This window comes from Malaclemys terrapin, chromosome 1, assembly GCF_027887155.1.
Source record: "Malaclemys terrapin pileata isolate rMalTer1 chromosome 1, rMalTer1.hap1, whole genome shotgun sequence".
In the NCBI taxonomy this organism is placed as follows: domain Eukaryota; kingdom Metazoa; phylum Chordata; order Testudines; family Emydidae; genus Malaclemys; species Malaclemys terrapin.
In genome coordinates, this window is record NC_071505.1 from 122149715 (window position 1) to 122168438 (window position 18724).

General features: G+C 40.5%; 1 protein-coding gene across 11 annotated transcripts in view; it reads left to right on the top strand.

Moving 5' to 3' along the window:
* Positions 1 to 17838, top strand: part of PPFIBP1 (PPFIA binding protein 1) — a 172717-nt gene extending 154879 nt beyond the window's left edge. For all 11 annotated transcript variants that reach the window (XM_054037371.1, XM_054037361.1, XM_054037379.1 and 8 more), the window contains 9 exons: positions 56 to 206; positions 1722 to 1833; positions 2541 to 2629; positions 8381 to 8503; positions 9869 to 9994; positions 11161 to 11349; positions 13035 to 13214; positions 13552 to 13617; positions 15018 to 17838. In XM_054037371.1, coding sequence (XP_053893346.1) covers positions 56 to 206; positions 1722 to 1833; positions 2541 to 2629; positions 8381 to 8503; positions 9869 to 9994; positions 11161 to 11349; positions 13035 to 13214; positions 13552 to 13617; positions 15018 to 15104 — 1123 coding nt within the window. In that variant the 3' untranslated portion in view covers positions 15105 to 17838. The remainder of the gene's footprint in view (positions 1 to 55; positions 207 to 1721; positions 1834 to 2540; positions 2630 to 8380; positions 8504 to 9868; positions 9995 to 11160; positions 11350 to 13034; positions 13215 to 13551; positions 13618 to 15017) is intronic.
* The last annotated feature ends 886 nt before the right edge of the window (positions 17839 to 18724 follow it).

The window sequence follows — 18724 nt, forward strand, 5'->3', positions numbered from 1 at the left end:
CTGAAAAACACCTATGAATTTGTAATTTTTTTAAAAAATATTTCTTCTGCTTTAGTGACCTGGATATGCCATTTGCTAAATGGACAAAGGAGCAAGTTTGCAACTGGCTCCAGGGCCAGGGGTTAGGTTCATACATGAATCATGGCAAACACTGGATACTGTCTGGGCAGACTCTCTTGCAAGCTTCTCAGCAGGATCTGGAAAAGGTAAGACATGTTAGGAAAATATTTATATTGGGTTAATTGTTAAGCATCGGTTTACATTTTGTGTGTGTGTAAGTCAGGGCTATGAGATGCAATTAAAATCGAAGAGCCCAGCAAGTGAATCTTTAAAATACATTTGTCTTTAGTAATGCAAAAAAAAATTGTTTTGTGTCTAACTTTAGTATGAATTTTAATGTTCGTAATTAAATGTATGATTTAACTGCAATAAATGTTGGTGCATCAACTAACTCTTCCAATCATTACATTTAAAAATACATATGTTCAAATAAGGAAATCACTTGTTGCAATACCACTGGCTTATGGTTCTGATTCTCCACTTCTTTGCACCTTATGCCTTTATTTACCCCTGTGCAAGATGAGTGTAAAAGGCTACTATTCTGATTTGGTTTTATGCTCCATCCACTTTGTACAGTTATAAATGACAGCACAAGGTGCAAGGCACTGGAGAATCAGGCCCTCAATTCATGTAACTTTTCAATTAAATTGTCCATGCCACAGTTTTTCAATTACATTCAGGTTGGGAAAGTTAATTCTTTTCCTGCTTTGGGTCCACAGCATTAATTATCGTTTACTTCAGTCACAAGTCTGGCTGTACTGAATGTTTAGCTTCTTTTACTGTTGTAAACCAATAAGGCATCCACTTCCTTAAGTAGTCCCGGGTTAGTTCAAAGCTGCTATTCACAGCTGTTGTTATACGATATCATGCAACATCTGAAAACATTTTTAAATTAAAAATAGGTGTGGCCATAATGGCCGTTTCGCCTACCGATACTCCAATGTTTCCATTTGATATCAGGTATTTAGTTAAAAAAACAAAAAACTGTCTTTGAAGAGTTCCTGGAACAGCTGCACTTGCAACAGTATTGGGGAGGACTATCTTATCAGGCCACTTATTCTTTAACGTTTATATAGCACTTCATGTTTTCAAAGTGCTTTATAGCTAATAACTAACTAAACTTTGCAACCTTGCCTGCCTCACTCTGAGGTAGGTAGATAAGTATATTATCCCTTAAAATATTATGCCGACTACCATCACCGTTTAGTGAGCCGGCTATTTTTGCTCCACATAAGAATATTGGGGCTAACAACCACCAAAGGGATGAGGCATCTAAATGCATTAGGTATGTAAGTAAGTGGCCTGATTTTCAGAAGTGCTGACCAGTTGCAGTCCCATTGACATCCTAGGGTGTGGTGGGTGCTCAACAAATATCAAGCTGTGCTCAGGTCGGTGCTTCCCTGTGAATTTAGATCTCTAAATTTAGGCACCTGACCAGATCTGTCCTCTGATACATGTGCACAATACTTGTTAATTTCAACAGCAGTTGCTGCGTGTGTCTAAGGGCAAAATTTGGCCTGTCATGTTGGAGTTTGTGTTAGTTTGTGGGTTGGGTAAAATGGATTTTGGTTATTTTTTACATTTTGATTCTGTGTAAATCACATATCATCCATATGCTGCTGAGCTAGAAATTAAGTGCTTCGGTTTCTGTGTCTTCACAGGAACTTGGAATAAAGCATCCTCTGCATCGGAAGAAACTTCAGCTCGCTCTTCAGGCACTGGGGTCAGAAGAAGAAAACAATCATGGAAAACTGGATTACAACTGGGTTACCAGTAAGATTCGTTGCACTTTAAAGTAATTGCATCTGTGCTTTCTAAAAGTGTGTTTACAGGGCACACTGCTGGCAGCAGCATGTAGGGTGTGTGTAGCTACACACAGCAGTGAACATCAGGCTGCATCCACACTGCAGTTTGTAGCTAAACATAGCAGTATAAGGCTCTGTCAAGGGGGAGGCCGCTGGGAGCTGCTGGAGCCTTCTCCTGTGCCAGAATCTTTCACTGTGGCGGAGAGAGGCTCTGGCAGCTCCCTGCAGTGGGCACTGCTGGACCCTCTCCCCAATGCCGGAGTCTTTATCTGCTACAGAAGCCTTTCCCTGAGGTGGGGAAAGACTCTGGCAGTGGGACACTTCACCGCTAACAGTAGCAGTATGAACAGGGGAGGCACTGCTTGGGCATGTAGAGAGCTGCATAGGGTACATACCCTAAGTGTTCAGGCATGTCTTTGCTCACCTAAGCAGTGTTTTACTGTCCGCACAGCTGTCCCGATGCTAGGGGGACCTGCTGCATATGTACTCTACATGCTGCTGTAAGGAGAATGCAGTATAGAAATACCCTAAGATAGGGGCAGGGGGTTAAGGATCCTGGATAATTTGAGTATCCATGAATACCCGCGAGTAATGATAACATGGAGAGTGCCAGCTAGATACATAACTGCCCTTCGTGTAAAGGTGTTTTGAGTTAGTAATATGTGTTTTTCTTAGGGTGGTTGGATGATATTGGACTTCCCCAGTATAAGACTCAATTTGATGAAGGAAGGGTGGATGGTCGAATGCTCCATTACATGAGCGTTGTAAGTAAATGCCACGTTATTTTCTGGCATATTTTGTGTTCTTGGTTTTGGTTATTTTTGTTAGTTGTTTTTTTTTTTTTTTTTTTTTTTTTTTAATGCAGAGTGACATGATTCTAGGTGGTAAATTGGAGCCTCGCTAATCTAAAGAAACTTGCTTTTCCTGCTATATATCATGGTGATTCCAAAAGTATTACCCAATTAAAGTTTATTTTATCACACACTCAGAAAATGGCAATCAGTAGACTTGTTTTCCTTATTATTTATCGCTTATGTCATAACTACATAGAGAGTAAAATTCATCCATGTGCAGATCAGCAGAATACCTATGCATGACTTAGGCCCAATTGTGAGGGCTTAAGATGGGACTTAAATGATAAGTCTTGCACTCGCCCTCTGTGCATGGGTGAATTTTAGCCAGAGTGAATAGATCTATTATATGGAAGATAACTATAGTTCACATAAATTAACAGACTTAGAAGATTAACCTCATCTGCTTTTACAAAACAGAGAATGGAAAATCTATCTATATATCTTAATAAAATTGTTCAACAGAAAAGCAGCTTATTTGGTCTTGTCAGATTTTCTGCAGGTAATTTTAAAATTGTTGAATTTTCCAAAAATCCGTTCTGCAGATTTGCTGGATGATAGCAGAATAGTGATTACCAGAGGTCAGCTTGTCAGAAATTTCCCACAGTTTGCAATGAGTTTTAAAATCAAATATTTATACAATAGTATACTGTAATTGTCTGTGTGTCTCCTCCCCAATGTTGTGTGCCCCTAATGTGTAATGCAATGTCAGACATTGTCAAGTGTATTCAGTGGTATGCCGCCTTCTACTAGCTACATCCTACAGAGGATATAAACCCCAATAATACTACCTATGTGACTGTTTCACAAGTTGTCGCTAATATGGAACATTTTAAGGACCAAGTTTTCGAAGATAGTATTGTAAGGTATACTTGCAAAATATAGCCACATATCTCCATTGTGCCTGAACATTTGAGAATTGTGTATAAATGTGTATGTGAAAATGAGGTAACCCTATGCCTATTTAATTTGCAGGCAAAATTGGATGATTTTCAAATGCAAGTGCAGTACTTGTAGACACAATTGGTGTGTGTAAATTTTATAGTCACAGCATCCATCTACCTACTGAAAATTGGGCCTTTGTTCAAATTCATATTAACTAATTCAAGTAGATGGACTTAATTCTTCTCTCTAAGAAGTTTAATATTAAATGTTCAATATATTGTTACTGTTCATTTGGGTGACTAGGGTAGGAAAATTAGAGCAAGTTCCTTTAATCTTTCAATCAGGATTTTTCTTTAAAATTTATTCTAAATAATTAAGACTAAGCTTAATACAATTAGGTGGTATTTTTTAAATATGTCACACCAACTTCTAACCTAGTTCCAGCACCTTAAAACACCATGGATGAAATTGGCCCAGAGTGTTTTGTTTGAAGGCAGATAAGACATAATGCAACTGAGAGGCAAGGTTCTGTTCTTTCCTACAGATTTGAATGGAAACTGAGGGTCATATACAATATGATCTTTTAAAAAAAAATTGGTCACAAAAGTGTTTACTAATATCCTGTGCCATGAACATGCTAAATGTAACCATCTCATGCCAAGATATTGGTTGTATGTACTTTGTGCATTCTATACACTAGCACAGGGGAGAAGGCTAAGATCTTCCTTTATTAACTTACTTAGAGTGCTCAGCATGTTCCGTTTTGGACGCTGATAAATAATGGTGATTGTAAATACTGCTGGGTTTGCTTTTTCAAATTCATATGAACCATTGCAGAGGAAAAAGACATGCATGCAATGAAATTCACTCCTGTGCAGAGGTTCAGCACAATGTCTATGCCCCACATAAGCCCTTAAGTGCATGTAAGTCAAGGGGGAAATGAGGTATGGCTAGATTTACGGAGGTATTAAAGCACCTAAAGATGCAGAGAGGTACCTAGTGGGATTTTCAAAAGCAGTGAAGCAGGTTAGGTGCCAAATTCCCCATTGAAATCAATAAGGGCTTTGCACCCTTACTCATATACGTGCTTTTTTCAATCCCACTAGGCATTTATCTGCATCTTTAGGTGCCTAAATACCTTTAGAACTCTGTGCCAATGTAAATTTGGGGGAAAATTTTACTCAGTGTGAGTTAGTTGACTGAAGCCTCATGACAAATTTTGAAAAAAATATGCAAAGTATTCTGTTGCTTACATAGCATGTTTTTCTGAATTTACTTCCCAATTTTTTGTGTGTGTTTGGGACATTAATATAAAAATAGGGTATGTGTGTTTAAGACCAGATTTGCTCCTGCTATTTAAGCCTCTGTTGAAAGCGTAGGGTCAGCAGGCCTGTGGAAGGCTGTGGTCAATTCAGTGGTGACTTAAACAGTGGTATAAATTACATAGGGGCTGCAGCTGATTGTAAAGAAGTATAATCTGCACCATTTGGCATTTAAAACTAGTATAATTTACATGTAAAGAGAAAGAGGTTTGTAGCAGGAACTGTACCTTCCTAATAGTTGCTTTTTCTGTGGCACTTCCCCCTTTAATTTTAGATCCATTACTATGTTTTTAGACAAAATCCTAACCATGCTCAGTGACCTAATGAATTGTAATAACTAAGTTTACCCTAAATCATTAACTGGAAATAGAGATGTCTGCAAAGTTGAAATGAAACCATATGGAACTCACATGGTTCAAATGCAAACCAAAAATTCAAACTCAAAATTCAGACGACATTCATGATAAAATTCACTAAAGCTGGTAAAACACGTGAGTGAGCCTGAATTAACCTGACCAGATTTGGGGGTTTTATATTTTAAACCATGTAAATATCTTCGTTTTGTATGACTTTGACATGAAACCAGGTGAAGCTAAGCAATTTTAATTAAGTTTCATGTTGCTTTTTGGACTAATTTGAACCTGCAAATCAAAGCAACATTTTTTCAGGGTCTAAATAGGTTTTGTAGAAAACCCTATAGAGTGAAACTAAAGAAAATATATGGATAAACCTCTGGGAAGTGAACTACTGGATTTTCCATGGAATTTTCTTATTATAGTTCCCTGAACATATAGGTGGTTAGAATGGAAGTTAGAGCACAAGCTGAATTGTAGTATTAGTTTGATATAAATAGCACTAAAAGATGGGAAGCCAGATTCCCTCTCACATAGGTATGTCTAAATCCATTGAAGGCAGTAGAGTTGCGTCTACTTACGCCACCAATGAATTAGACTTTGAGACTTAAACTAAATAAGCATTGCTTCATGGCACAGTTCTGGATGAATGTGCAGATTTAACTTAGACATCTCCAGATTTTGAGTTCTTAACTGTGCAATAATGCAAAAATATTACGATAATGTAACTTTTGCATTTAATATTTTATAATATTTGTAATGTAATTTAGGATCTGTCGGATTGAAATGTGGCATGCAAATGTAAAGGTCTCTTTTCCTGATGTGTGAAACTTCTGAGGTTAGATGCTGAAGTGAAAACAGATGTAGAAAAGTGTGATCTTTCACACTGAATAGATTGCAAATTTATAGGTAAATCTGGATCTGCCACTGAATAATCGCCACAAACATCTCTACACCTGAAAAATAAACAGGATTTAAAATTCTGAGTGTATCCCTATGCACCAAATGATTCAGAAGGTGGACATGTTCGATATGTACTTGGGCAAATGAAAATGTATCATTTCTTTGCTCTGGAAGTAGTAATAAAAAGTTTTAGCTGTAGCTAGGTTTGAAAAAATACTGAATTTGAGATGATGTGAGGGGAAGCTGCATAGAGTCAAAGCAATGTCAGTGCATGTAGTCTGCTATTGTAGTTGCAGAGTGACTTTCAAACTTTAGTTTATTTGTCATTGCAATTAAAGTGTATATCAAATCCATAATGAAGAGACAGCACAACTTTCTTCCAACTGTGCAACTGATCACATGCAGGAAGGACTGTGTTGTATTTGAAAGGACATGAGCTGCTGTCATTTTTTCCTTCACCTTTCTGATGAGTTGCCCCCACAAAGCCATTTTACGAAGTGTGAATTCAGAGCACATGTGAAAGGTGCCAAGCTGATAGTCCTGAAGAATGAAATCTTCTGTTTCCTCCCCAAATAGTGAGCATGTGCCTCAGCCCTGACCTGGAGGTGAGATTGTAGCTGTAACTCAGCCTCATCCCAGTCAGTCCTTCGCGTCTCTGTGAGACTGATAATAGGATGTCACTTTTGATGGTAGTGTAAAAAGAGTCTCTAGGGCACTTCCCTGGTGGGGCGGGGCCCCTCACCACGCCCAGTTTCCACCACAGGGTTGGCCTAGTACAGTCCCCAGTCTCTTAGGGTACATCTACATGGCATAAAAGCCCCATAGTAAAGCCGCAGCTGGCCTAGGTCAGCTGATTTGGGCTGTGGGCTAAAAATTGCTCCATAGACATTCGGGCTTGGGCTGGAGCTTGAGTTTTGGGACCTTCCACCCTCGCAGGGTCCCCTCAGCCTGAATGTCTACGCAACCGTTTCTCAGCCCCACAAGCCCAAGTCAGCAGCTGACCAGGCCAGCCACGGGTTGTTTATCCCCATGTAGACATACCCATAGCCCTGGTAGTGGCCCCGCCCTTGTGGGCCTGCTTACTTTACTTCTGGCTGGGGGGAAAGGCATTGGTTCCGGTCAGCACAAACCAATCTCCTCTTGGGGTCAATAACAAGGCGAAAAAGGTCAGCGGCATCACCTTGTGTTGGGGGTGCCTGGGTAGCAGCTTTACTGGAGTTCTTGTGGCTGTGTAGCTGAGTCAGCCCCTCCTTGTCGGGTTTGCCGGACTCCTCGCACAGCTGGGAGGCGTCTGGTGTGAGGGTTCCTCTGGCTGTTCCAAGAGCTCTCTAGTTGCTCCCTTCTCAGGGTTCCCCCTTGCTGACTGCAGCTTCCCCCTTTTTAAAGCCTTCCTCCCTACCATGCAGAATTGACAGGGGCAGGGCTACTTTAGCACCCAGAGCTGCCCAAGCCCTGTCAGTGCGGGGTTTATGCACCTGTCACAGGTGGTTTTCATGATTTCGTTCAACTCACTTTGTGGATGCCTACAGCCACCAAACCATTTCACATACACCCCTCAACAGCCTTTATAGAGTAGCACCTTTCCTCTCTAGTGAGCTAGTGGTCAGCTCGTCTTGTCAGTCACCTGACCATCCAGTTCCTGATCAAAAGCCCCTGAAAAACATTTATCAGCTACAGTAGGTTTGAGGCCAGCATGACTATTTCTTTGTTTTACTATAGGAGCTGCCTCTCTTTTCATGGGGACGCTCACTTTTTCATATAAGCACTGTGGCTGGATTGTTTTAAAAAAAAATTTTTTTTTTCATGTGAAAGCTTGTGTCTAGGTTGGATTAAAATTTTAAAATGAGCTTGATATTCTGTGTTCAGAAAGTTATGTTGCTGGTTGCATTGGTGATGACAGGTTATGGCACTCTCTCTCCTAATCATTCCGCAGAATCCTTTCCACTAACTTCTGTGCATGAAGGAATTTACACAACAGCTGGTAGAAAGACTTCTGGGAAATCTAGGAGGAGGCAGGCAAATATATATATTTTTTTTATCCTTAAAAATTACCCTAAGGAGGGGCTATCCTAGCATTTCTTAGATGTGGCACTGTAGGCAGACACCTACATCTATCTTTTCAGGGCATACGTTGTTATAGATTCCAAAAATAAATGTGTGTGTGTGTGTGTGTGTTTTCACCCCTTTTTAATTTTTCACAGGATGACTTGCTGTCCCTGAAAGTTGTTAGTGTCCTTCACCATCTTAGCATTAAAAGAGCCATCCAGGTCCTGAGAATAAATAACTTTGAACCCAACTGTCTGCGCAGGAGGCCATCTGATGAGGTAACAAGTTTTAAGTGAAGGCTAAATCATGGAGAGTATAATCCACTGGTTTTCCTTACAAGTGATTCTTGCTCTACCCACCCCCACTCTTGACTGCTGCCCGTCCCTTACTTTTTCCCTTCCTTCAACTTTCATGTTGGGCTTTACCTATCTGGGACTCTGACCCCTTTGCTTCCCTTTACCCCAGCCTGTTGAGTCAGTTCCTCGTGTAAAATCTCCCCTCTCTCTCTTTAATTAATGACTGACTGTTTCTGGAATATATTCTGTGTTGTGCTATTTTAAGGATGGAAGTGGAATCTATTAATTATCTTGAATTAGGTGCACAGCTCCCGGTAAAGCCTTGTTAAGTTTTTATTAAATCTGTCGTTTTTTTAATATTTACCTTCTAAAATGGGTTGAACCTTATAATCAAATATTATCTTGGGCTACTGCTGTAGCTGTGTTTGTCTTACAGGCAGCTTGCTCTCGAGAGGGAATTATGAAACTAAGATAAGGCCACCAGAGCTGTGGTTCAAGATGCATCACATTTTTCTCTAAGGGGTGCCCAGTATAGCAGTTCTTTGGGGATAATGGATTCTTCCATATACTGGTATAAATTGAAGTCACTCCACTGAAGTTAACAGTGGTGTAAAACTGGTGTAAGTGACAGCAGAATCAGGCTTTTTGCATTCATGGACGCAGCTCACGTAATTTTACCGCACTCGCTGCATGAGAGATTGGGGTGGGGGAGTTAGAATGTTGACCTCCAACCACGATAACCAATCAGCTGCATATGCATGGATCAGATCAATATTTCTTCAGAAATCTTGCAGATATATACAAATTCCAAGTTCTGAATTGGTGTCCTGGTTACAATGAACCGTTTCAAATCACAACACCTTGTCTAAAAGCTTCCGACAAGTTCTCATAATGTTCACAGGAGCATGAGGTAGCTTTCTTTATTCCACCCTCCAACACCAGTACCACCAGCCTGTTCAACACACATTAATAAATGATCTTGAAATACCAGACTCGAGGGTGAGGATGCTGAACAAGAAACAGCAGCCGAGGAGCATGAAGAAGAAAATCTCTTCAACTTGTCAGGCACTAGGGTGCCCAGCATCTCTTATGAAAACATGGGCTGGACCCATAAAATTTAGATCTGATTTGAAATTTCCCAATATTTGGGGGAGGGGCATGGGTTTTCTGGGATTTTGGTCTAGGTCATCTCCAGTCTGATAGTATAAAATGCCACAAGGTACCAATAAAAAAGTAAAGTGTTATGCATTTGAGAGTGGAAGGTTGGTTAAAGTGAAGGGCAGAGAAGGAATTGAATTAAAGTTGGAACTAAGAAATCTTCATGACTGTAACTATTCCCATTTACAGAACAACATCACCCCATCAGAGGTTACTCAGTGGACTAATCACCGTGTAATGGAGTGGTTACGCTCAGTTGACCTAGCAGAATATGCACCTAATTTGAGAGGGAGTGGTGTGCATGGTGGACTTATGGTAAGGGTTTAGTGTTTCACTTATAAGAGAGTCCAGATAATATTTTAATACTATATATGGCTAAAATCAAGTGTAACTACATGTTGCCTTGTTAGCAGTGTCTCTCTTTACTTCAGTCTGTCCAAATGGGCAGTCATCTTTAGTAAGCTTCTTGTTGTTAGGAACCTTTATAAACACTGATGTGCTGGCCATTTAGGTAACAAAGTTTCTGTACATCTAAATTTTCCCCTGCATTCTTTTTCAGATAAGGCATTCTCTACTCCTTGCCCTAAACTGTTTTATAGTGTTGTGTGCTGGTAAACAGTTAGATGTGCTTCTGTAATGGGCGAGTATTTTGATTCCTGTGTATAGTTTGTGCATCAATTTGTAAACTACTTCGGGATCGTTCTGGATTTCAGGCACTATCATTAGTAGAAATCTTCTTCATATAGTGATATTAATCTCTGTTGGCTCAGATACCACAATCAAGAGCACCATCTAAGTAACTAGGGTGGTAGATCAGATTCTTGTACAGAAACTGATAGAACATTACTGTGCTGTTTGAGAAACACACCACACAGAACACTTTCACTGTATGCCTATTCACTTTCCATTATCATTGTCGTTAAGCTTAAATAAAGTTTCCGATATTAAAACAGAGATGAAAATTACACACTATCATACCATTATCAGTTTATGACAGGATCTCTCAAGCGCCCTTTCTCGCCATTTGTCCAATCAGAGTAACATTTTAAAAAAAAGAAAGAAAGAAAGAAAGAGGGTGGTGGGAAAGATATTTTACCATAAATGAAGGCATATTTTAAACACAAGGGTGGGGTCCGTCTTACTTTCCCTTGTTTACTGGTTTATTACCACTGAGAACTCTGCAAAACCACAGGAATAAGCCTTTCTAAACCCAACAGATGTTAGTTAACTGGAGTAAGTGAGTGAGGTTCTGTGGCCTGCATTGTGCAGGAGGTCAGACTAGATGATCATGATGGTCCCTTCTGACCTTAAAGTCTATGAGTCTAACTCTTTTCTTCTCTTTTATAGTGCATTTCCCCTAAAAATGGCCTATGCAACCCAAAAAATGCCCATAAAGTCTGGCATGGCTGCTGGCATCCTCAAGACCTAATCCAAGGGTATTGATTTGATTTCAGTTTGACTTTCTGTGGTTTGTTTCATAGGTCTTGGAACCTCGTTTTAATGTGGAAACCATGGCGCAATTGCTGAACATCCCACCAAACAAGACACTGCTGAGACGCCATTTGGCAACCCATTTCAATTTACTGGTTGGTCAGAATGCCCAACATCAAAAGCGTGAAGCCATGGAATCTCCAGACTATGTCCTTTTAACTGCTACTGCCAAAGTGAAGGTAGGTCAATGCTTCTTACTGTCCAGTGTTTGTGGGGGAGGGATAGCTCAGTGGTTTGAGCATTGGCCTGCTAAACCCAGGGTTGGGAGTTCAATCCTTGAGGGGGCCACTTAGGGATCTGGGGTAAAATCAGTACTTGATCCTGCTAGTGAAGGCAGGGGGCTGGACTCAATGACCTTTCAAGGTCCCGTCCAGTTCTAGGAGATATGGGATATCTCCATTAATTTATAAAAAAAAAAAGCAGCAGTTAAATTGCCCCTTTGCCAGACATGTGGTGGTTTTACAAGCATTCAGGGTGCTGTTCACTGACGCTCTGTGGGGCAGAAGGGAGGAAAGCTAACTCAGTTAGTAGAGCCATCACACTTTTAATCTGACAGCCCAAGATTCAAGTTCCTGCTCAATCCAAGTGCTTTTTAGAGTGGGAGGATGATCAGTGGTGAAGATGGTAGACTGAGTGAGGAGATCTGTAGGACCCTACCAAATTCACAGCTGTGAAAAACGCATCCCTGACTGATATCTGGTCTCTCCTGTGAAATTTGATCTTTTGTGTAGTTACCCTATACTATACAGATTTCACCAAGCAGACCAGCGTTTCTCAAACTGGAGGTCCCGCCCCAAAAGGTGGTCACAGGGAATCGCAAGGTTATTTTAGGGGGATCGTGCTATTACCCCCTTTACTTCTGTGCTGCCTTCAGAGCTGGGTGTACAGAGAATGGCAGCTGTTGGCCGGGTGCCCAGCTTTGAAGCCAGCACCCTACCAACAGCAGCACAGAAGTAAGGGTGGCATAGGGTGACCAGATGTCCTGATTTTATAGGGACAGTCCCGATTTTGGGGTCTTTTTCTTATATAGGCTCCTATTACCCCCAACGCCCTATCCCGATTTTTCACACTTGCTGTCTGGTCACCCTGGGGTGGCAATACCATACCATGCCATCCTTACTTCTGCGCTGTTGCTGGTGGCAGCGCTGCATTCAGAGCTGGGCTCCTGGTCAGCAGCCATCGCTTTCCACCTGCCCAGCTCTGAAGGCAGCAGCACCACCACCACCAGCAGCGCAGGAGTAAGGATGTCACTATCACGCTCCCCCCACCCACCCCCCAAAAATAACCTTGTGACACCATTCCCCTCCCCCATCACCTTTTGGTCAGGACCCCTACAGTTACACCACCATGAAATTTCAGATTTAAATATCTGAAACCATGAAATTTTAAGATCCTATGGCTGTGAAATTGACCAAAATGGACTGTGAATTTGGTAGAGCCCTAGAGATCTAGAATCAGTTCCTGGCTCTGCCACAGGCTTTGTGTGTGACCTTGTGTGATGTCTCTGTGCTTTAGTTTCCCAGTGGTAAATGAAGATAACGCTTCCTTTCTTCTGCCTTATGCCCTGTCCCTTTATATTTGTAGGCTGTTTGGGATAGAGACAGTCTGTGTGTATTCAGTATTTAACGCAATGGGACCCTCCAGGTGCTACTGTTACACAAATAATAAGAAGAATGAGGACCTGTTTCTTCCTGGTTTTGGTTGTAGTGAAATTTGAAATATTCAGGCTAACGTGTTTAGGATCTGAGCCTCTATTATTTGCTTGCAGTTAAATATCTGATGGAAGAATAAAAGCTTAATTAAATCCAGGCTGAGTAAATTACCGAGTTCCTGATTTTATGACAGTTTTTTCCAACTTTTTAAGCCAAAAAAGCTTGCCTTCAGCAATTTTGGAAGTCTGAGGAAGAAGAAGCAGGATGATGTGGAAGAGTATGTGTGCCCGATGGAACTGGGACAGGCATCTGGAAGTGGATCTAAGAAAGGATTTAAGGCTGGCTTGGATATCCGAGTGTATGACGATGACGATTTGGATAGACTGGAGCAGGTGAACCAGCTTTTGCTGTTTACATTTGGCGATGGCGCTGTTGGGTTTGAGTGGCAATACCCAGTGTTGTTTACCTAGGCTTGTTTAACTCCTTGTCACCAGCAGTCATGGAACACCATGATACTGCCAAAAAATATGCTTCCTGACACAAGTCCAAAGGAACTACTTATGCACAGAATTTGGACCTTAATTTGGCACAAGTAAGCTTTTCCACAATGCCAAAACTTACTCCCCCACAATTGGCATAATGTAGAATGTTTGTTGTTTAATGCACTTACTGAATCACCACCACAGATGAGTATAAATTATTTTTTTCCCTGTGACCTGTTTCTTGTAGATGGAAGATTCAGAAGGGACAGTGAGGCAAATAGGAGCATTCTCTGAAGGCATCAACAACTTGACAGTAAGCCTTAAGATACTGCCAGTAGAACTAAAGCGTCCATGTTTTGAATACGGCCCAAAACCTTAGACAACCTCCTGTACTAAGAAATGTCCCGAAGTATTGCCAAGCACAACTCTGCTTCACTCTTCTTAGCAGATCATCTGTGTTCGGGAGCTGATTTTTTTTTCAGTCCCTGGGTGGTTGCTTTGGGCAGGTTTCAGTCTATTGCAGAACTTGGTGAAAGTTAGTTTTTATATTGTGAAACTCCATCTAGCCTTAAGTAGACTGAAAGTCTAGAATTATTGTGCAAATCGGAGTTCTGCTTATATTTAAAGCTAAGATTTTGTCATGGTTATTTTTAGTAAAAGTCATGCACAGGTCATGGGCAATAAACAAAAATTCACAGGAGCTGTGACCTGTCTGCGACTTTACTAAAAATAACTGGGGGAGGTGGGGTCAGGGCTAAGTAGGGGCGGAAGAATGACAGCTGGAGTCCCATGGTGGAGGGACTGACAGGCTGAGCCCCCCTGCCATGGGAGGGGGGACACAGGCCCAGCTCTGGCAGCCACAGCAGGGGTGCGCAGCCTCGGGCGGGGCACGCAGCCTCCACTCCAGAGCTGGCTGCAGGGCAGGGGCACAGAGTCCTGGCTCCAACCCCAGCCACAGCTGCACAGCCTGGCCACAGGGGGAAGGGAGAGGGACACACGGCCCTGGGAAGCCGCGAGAGGTCCCACCTCCAGCCCCGGCTTCATCCGCTGACAGCTGAAGCCGAAGAAGTCACGGAGGTCCGGTAAAGTCACGAAATCCATGACTGCTGTGACCTCCGTGACTAAATCGTAGCCTTAGTTATAGTGAACCTCCACAAAGAATCTCCCATGCGTGGTTTGGTTTCGGTTGGTTTTCTGTAAAATCATGGGCTCCAACCTGAACCCAAATCTGGTCATTTTGCACCACACTGCCAAGGGGCTAAACAACAGCCAGATACCATAGCTGAAGGTTCCCTGGTGGGGAGGAGCCTCCAGTAGCTGTGTGTGTAGAGCCTCCAGTAGCTGACTGCTGCATCACCACTGGTGTAGGGGTAATCCTGCTGGGGAAGAAGGGTGTGGCCACTATGCTCAGGCAATCGTTGGCTGGTCAATGGCCCTTTATAGGCAGAGGCAGCCAGGCATACTGTAGAGCAATCCTGGGACTGCTCTACATTATGCCAAGGACCAAAACAGCTCCAGGATCAGGGAGCTGCAAATGATTCTCTACTGTCATCTCCACCCAGCATAGACTGGATGCAGAAGAGGACTGAGGCGAATGACTTCACCATAGAGGTTTCACTACAGTTGCATTGCATTTTATTTTCCTGAGACTACACAATTCTGAGTTCTTAATTTTGTCAGTCAGTGTTAATTCTTCCTTTGTTTCCTTTGCAGCACATGTTAAAAGAAGACGAAATGTTTAAAGACTTTGCTACTTGCTCTCCTAGCGCCAGTATAACAGATGAAGATTCAAATGTGTGACAGAATACCAATAAAGAATTCAATTTCGTATATGCTAGGAACATCATCGTTATATGTGATGGGCAGCAGATCATGTACATTACATTGCTCTTGCTTCTGTTTGTTAGAAGTGATATTTTTGGGTGGATAAGGAGAAAAGGTGCCTATTCTAAAGTTGCCATAAAAGATAAACCAACCAGACACTGGTGAGTGGTAGTATGATTGTTTTAACTATATTTAATGTACAAACCTGTGACATATATTCCAAAGTATTGCATTTACAATTTGCTACCATAATGCTCTTTGTTTATTCATGTAGTGAAATGTACTGTTTCAAAATAATATGAAACATGTAACTTGTAAATAACCTGCGTCCGCACTCAGTGTGGCTTTCAGCTGAAAAAAAGATATCACTGGTGCCCTATTTTAATAGATATGTCCAAAGTAAATACCAGTTATTTCTTTTAGTATCCAGGTCCCACTGCCCTACACAAAACTCAAGGTAACTCTTGACTGTTGCTGTCTTATTTTTATACTGTTTTATAAAAAAAAAAATTATATGAAGTGCATGTAAAGCAGAAATTTTATTTTGTGACATAAAGTGGTGAAAGGTTCAATTGTTTTTTTAAAGGGATGATCCCAGTTTGCAAACCAGCTGGTTACTGGAAAAGTCGTACTGACCTTTGAACTGTTTGCTTGCTTTCATTTTTAATTTTTGCTAAGTGTTGTCAACATTTTTAGGTTTGGGATGAAGCTATTGTGAAATGTAGATCTGCTTGCATCACATTTCTAAATCTGTAATATCTGAAATTTCTCTACTTTTCTTTTTTCCTCCAGCAGCAGCTATTAACATTAAAATAAGGTTTTAATGGTTTTAAAAATATTCTGGAAAATTCACATCTTGAAATTGAGGAATGCGCAGTGTGGAGAAGGATATTTCTGTGTTGTGTTTCCAATAGGATGGCTTGTATAGTTGCAAAAGTTATGTAGAGAAACATATAGGAAATGTATAATTTCCCAGCATTAAACCTAAGGTAGGGTTTTGCCTCAAGAATAAGTCCAATACCAAAACACGTTACCTAATACTTATGCCTCTGTAAAGCACAACTCCTTTCTGCTTTGAAATAATCAGGTTTCTAAAATTCTAACTAGCCAGTGAAAATCTTTTGTTGGACGTTCTATAGAACATGATAGTTCTTACCAAAAAATGCTAGCTCTTTGTCTGTTAAAATGATGATTGTTAAGGTGTTGAATGTTGCATGTATTGTAGCACAGTGGCATGATGCTTCATTACTTGTGAAGAAAAACTACAGCTAGATTAATTACCTTACCGTGTTGTGTGCTTTAACAGACGGGTTTTATTAAGCTTTTCATCATAGTTCTTGTTACAAGCATTGGGAAGGAGCTGTTCTAGACAAATTGCTTATTACAGTCTAAACAATGTTAGATTTATGGTAATTTCAGTACATCTGATGTATTGTTACAGAAGTTGGGAAGGCAACAGAGACGTTATCAAGATTTTTAATGTGGGCTTCTACAAGTTGCTGGGAGGGATTTGAGACTTTCTGATGTTTAGTAGTATAACCGTATACACTGTTACCAATCTGTTTTTTTAAAGGATGGACAGCCTAAGTTTATATTTATTTATAACTACAATAAATTCAATAGAACCAATTACATTATGTATTACATTGAACTCTGCCATTCGTTCCTGACTAACTAGAGAAGGCAAATAATTCATAATGAATTATTTATTCATTATTCAAAATTATTGACGGAATAATTTCTGCAAATAATTCTTGGTCAATAGCAGGGGTTCTCAAACTGGGGGTCGGGACCCCTTAGGGGGTCGTGAAGTATTACATGGGGGGGGTCGCGAGTTGTCAGCCTCCACCCCAAACCCTGCTTTGCCTCCAGCATTTATAATGGTGTTAAATATAAATGTTTTTAATGTATAAGGGGGGGGGGTCACACTCAGAGGTTTGCTATGTGAAAAAGGGATCACCAGTAAAAACCATTTGAGAGCCACTGGCCTAGAGCTTGTTCATCAGCAATTTCTTGTGATGATTTTATATCTGAGCTATTTTGATTGGACAGGTAGGTCACATGGTAAGTGTCTGTTCCATGACTGGCTAAGTGTAACACTTGGAATAAGGTCTCCAGTGAATTTTAAGTTTGCTTTTTCTGTGAATATCTGCAGTATAATTACTATTTGTTTTGAAGTAGTGCCCAACCAAGGATCTTGTGCTAGGCACTGCACAAACACAAGAAGACATGGGCCCCTGCCCTTAGGAACCAATAGTTGCTTAAAATTCACTCGTTTGCAAACTCTCTTGGAAGTGACCACAATAGTTAAAATATTCACAGAAAGAGATCCCAAGGGGATTATAAACATAAATATTGAAACAAATATTCACAGAAAGCAGTTTTTTCCCCCCATCCAGCCCTATCAATAAGCCTATTTGAGAGCTTTAGATGTTCATTTGTTTTTAATTTAATGTAAATAGAAGTCTATTCAAAATCATTCTTTTCAGCAGTTTACTGGTTGGAAAAAGGCCATCCTATCCAAGCTACCTATCATCTGAACTTTGATTATTTTATGGAGAGAGTAATATAAATGCTAAAATAAAGTCAGGAAGTTAAAACAAACATACACTTCTTATGATATTTTACATTTTGTGTGTAAAGAGGGCAACATAAACTAATATGTATTGCTGTGTAAAAGCAAATAAAGTCTGTTGGAAAATACCAAATATTTCTGGGCTTCTGCATTTTTAAAATAATATCTCAATTGTCTGTCTTCTTTATAGTTTCAATTGACCTTAGAATACTTTTCAAACTAATTTTCTGTTATGTTCTTGTCATTTAAAAAAAAAAAAAAGCCAAGCAGAATTCCAGTGGTGGTGTATTTATTCATCCATCCATTTACAAAGTTAGGGAGACAGATACCACATAACTTGCAGTGATTGGAAAAATATTTTCTGTGTGTAATTTAGATGTACATCTCTTCAAATCTGGAAACGAATATGATCCTGAGAGATGGGGAGGAATACTTCAAAGGGTAACTGCAAAGCTTTTAGAAGCAAATTAAGCAAAATCTCTTCTATTTCCAAATCAGTAAAAGATCGTGCCCTCAGATTAGGGAAATGCTCTGCTTTGTGTTCTGTCCTCTGAAGAGGGGCCACCCAAAATTGTTGGCAAGCAAATAAGAACTGATTTCCAGGCTTTTTAAACGTCTCTTGTAATTTCTGAGTCTCTGCAGGCCCCTGATTCTGCTACTGATTGGCATATTAAACAGTTTAGTTCTTTTAATCATAAAAGATTGGACACTGGGGACAGTTGAAGATTAGGGAATCATCTGCTTGGAGGTGAATAGTTGAATCGGTGGGTGCAGATTTCTTTTCATAAAGAGAAAGCACAGAAGAGAGAGATGAGATGACAAAAAGAAATGTTAGGCCTGCCAACAAATAAGGAGAGAGAGAAGATTGAGTGGGGGGTCACTGAAGCACTGGCCAACATGAAAGGAAAACTGGGAGCTTCAAAACACTAACATAGAAAGGAAGAGAAATTAATCAGTGATATTAAAGGTTACAGCTAGATTAAAAAGACCAAGAACAGAGATGTGCCCCTTAATCTTAGCT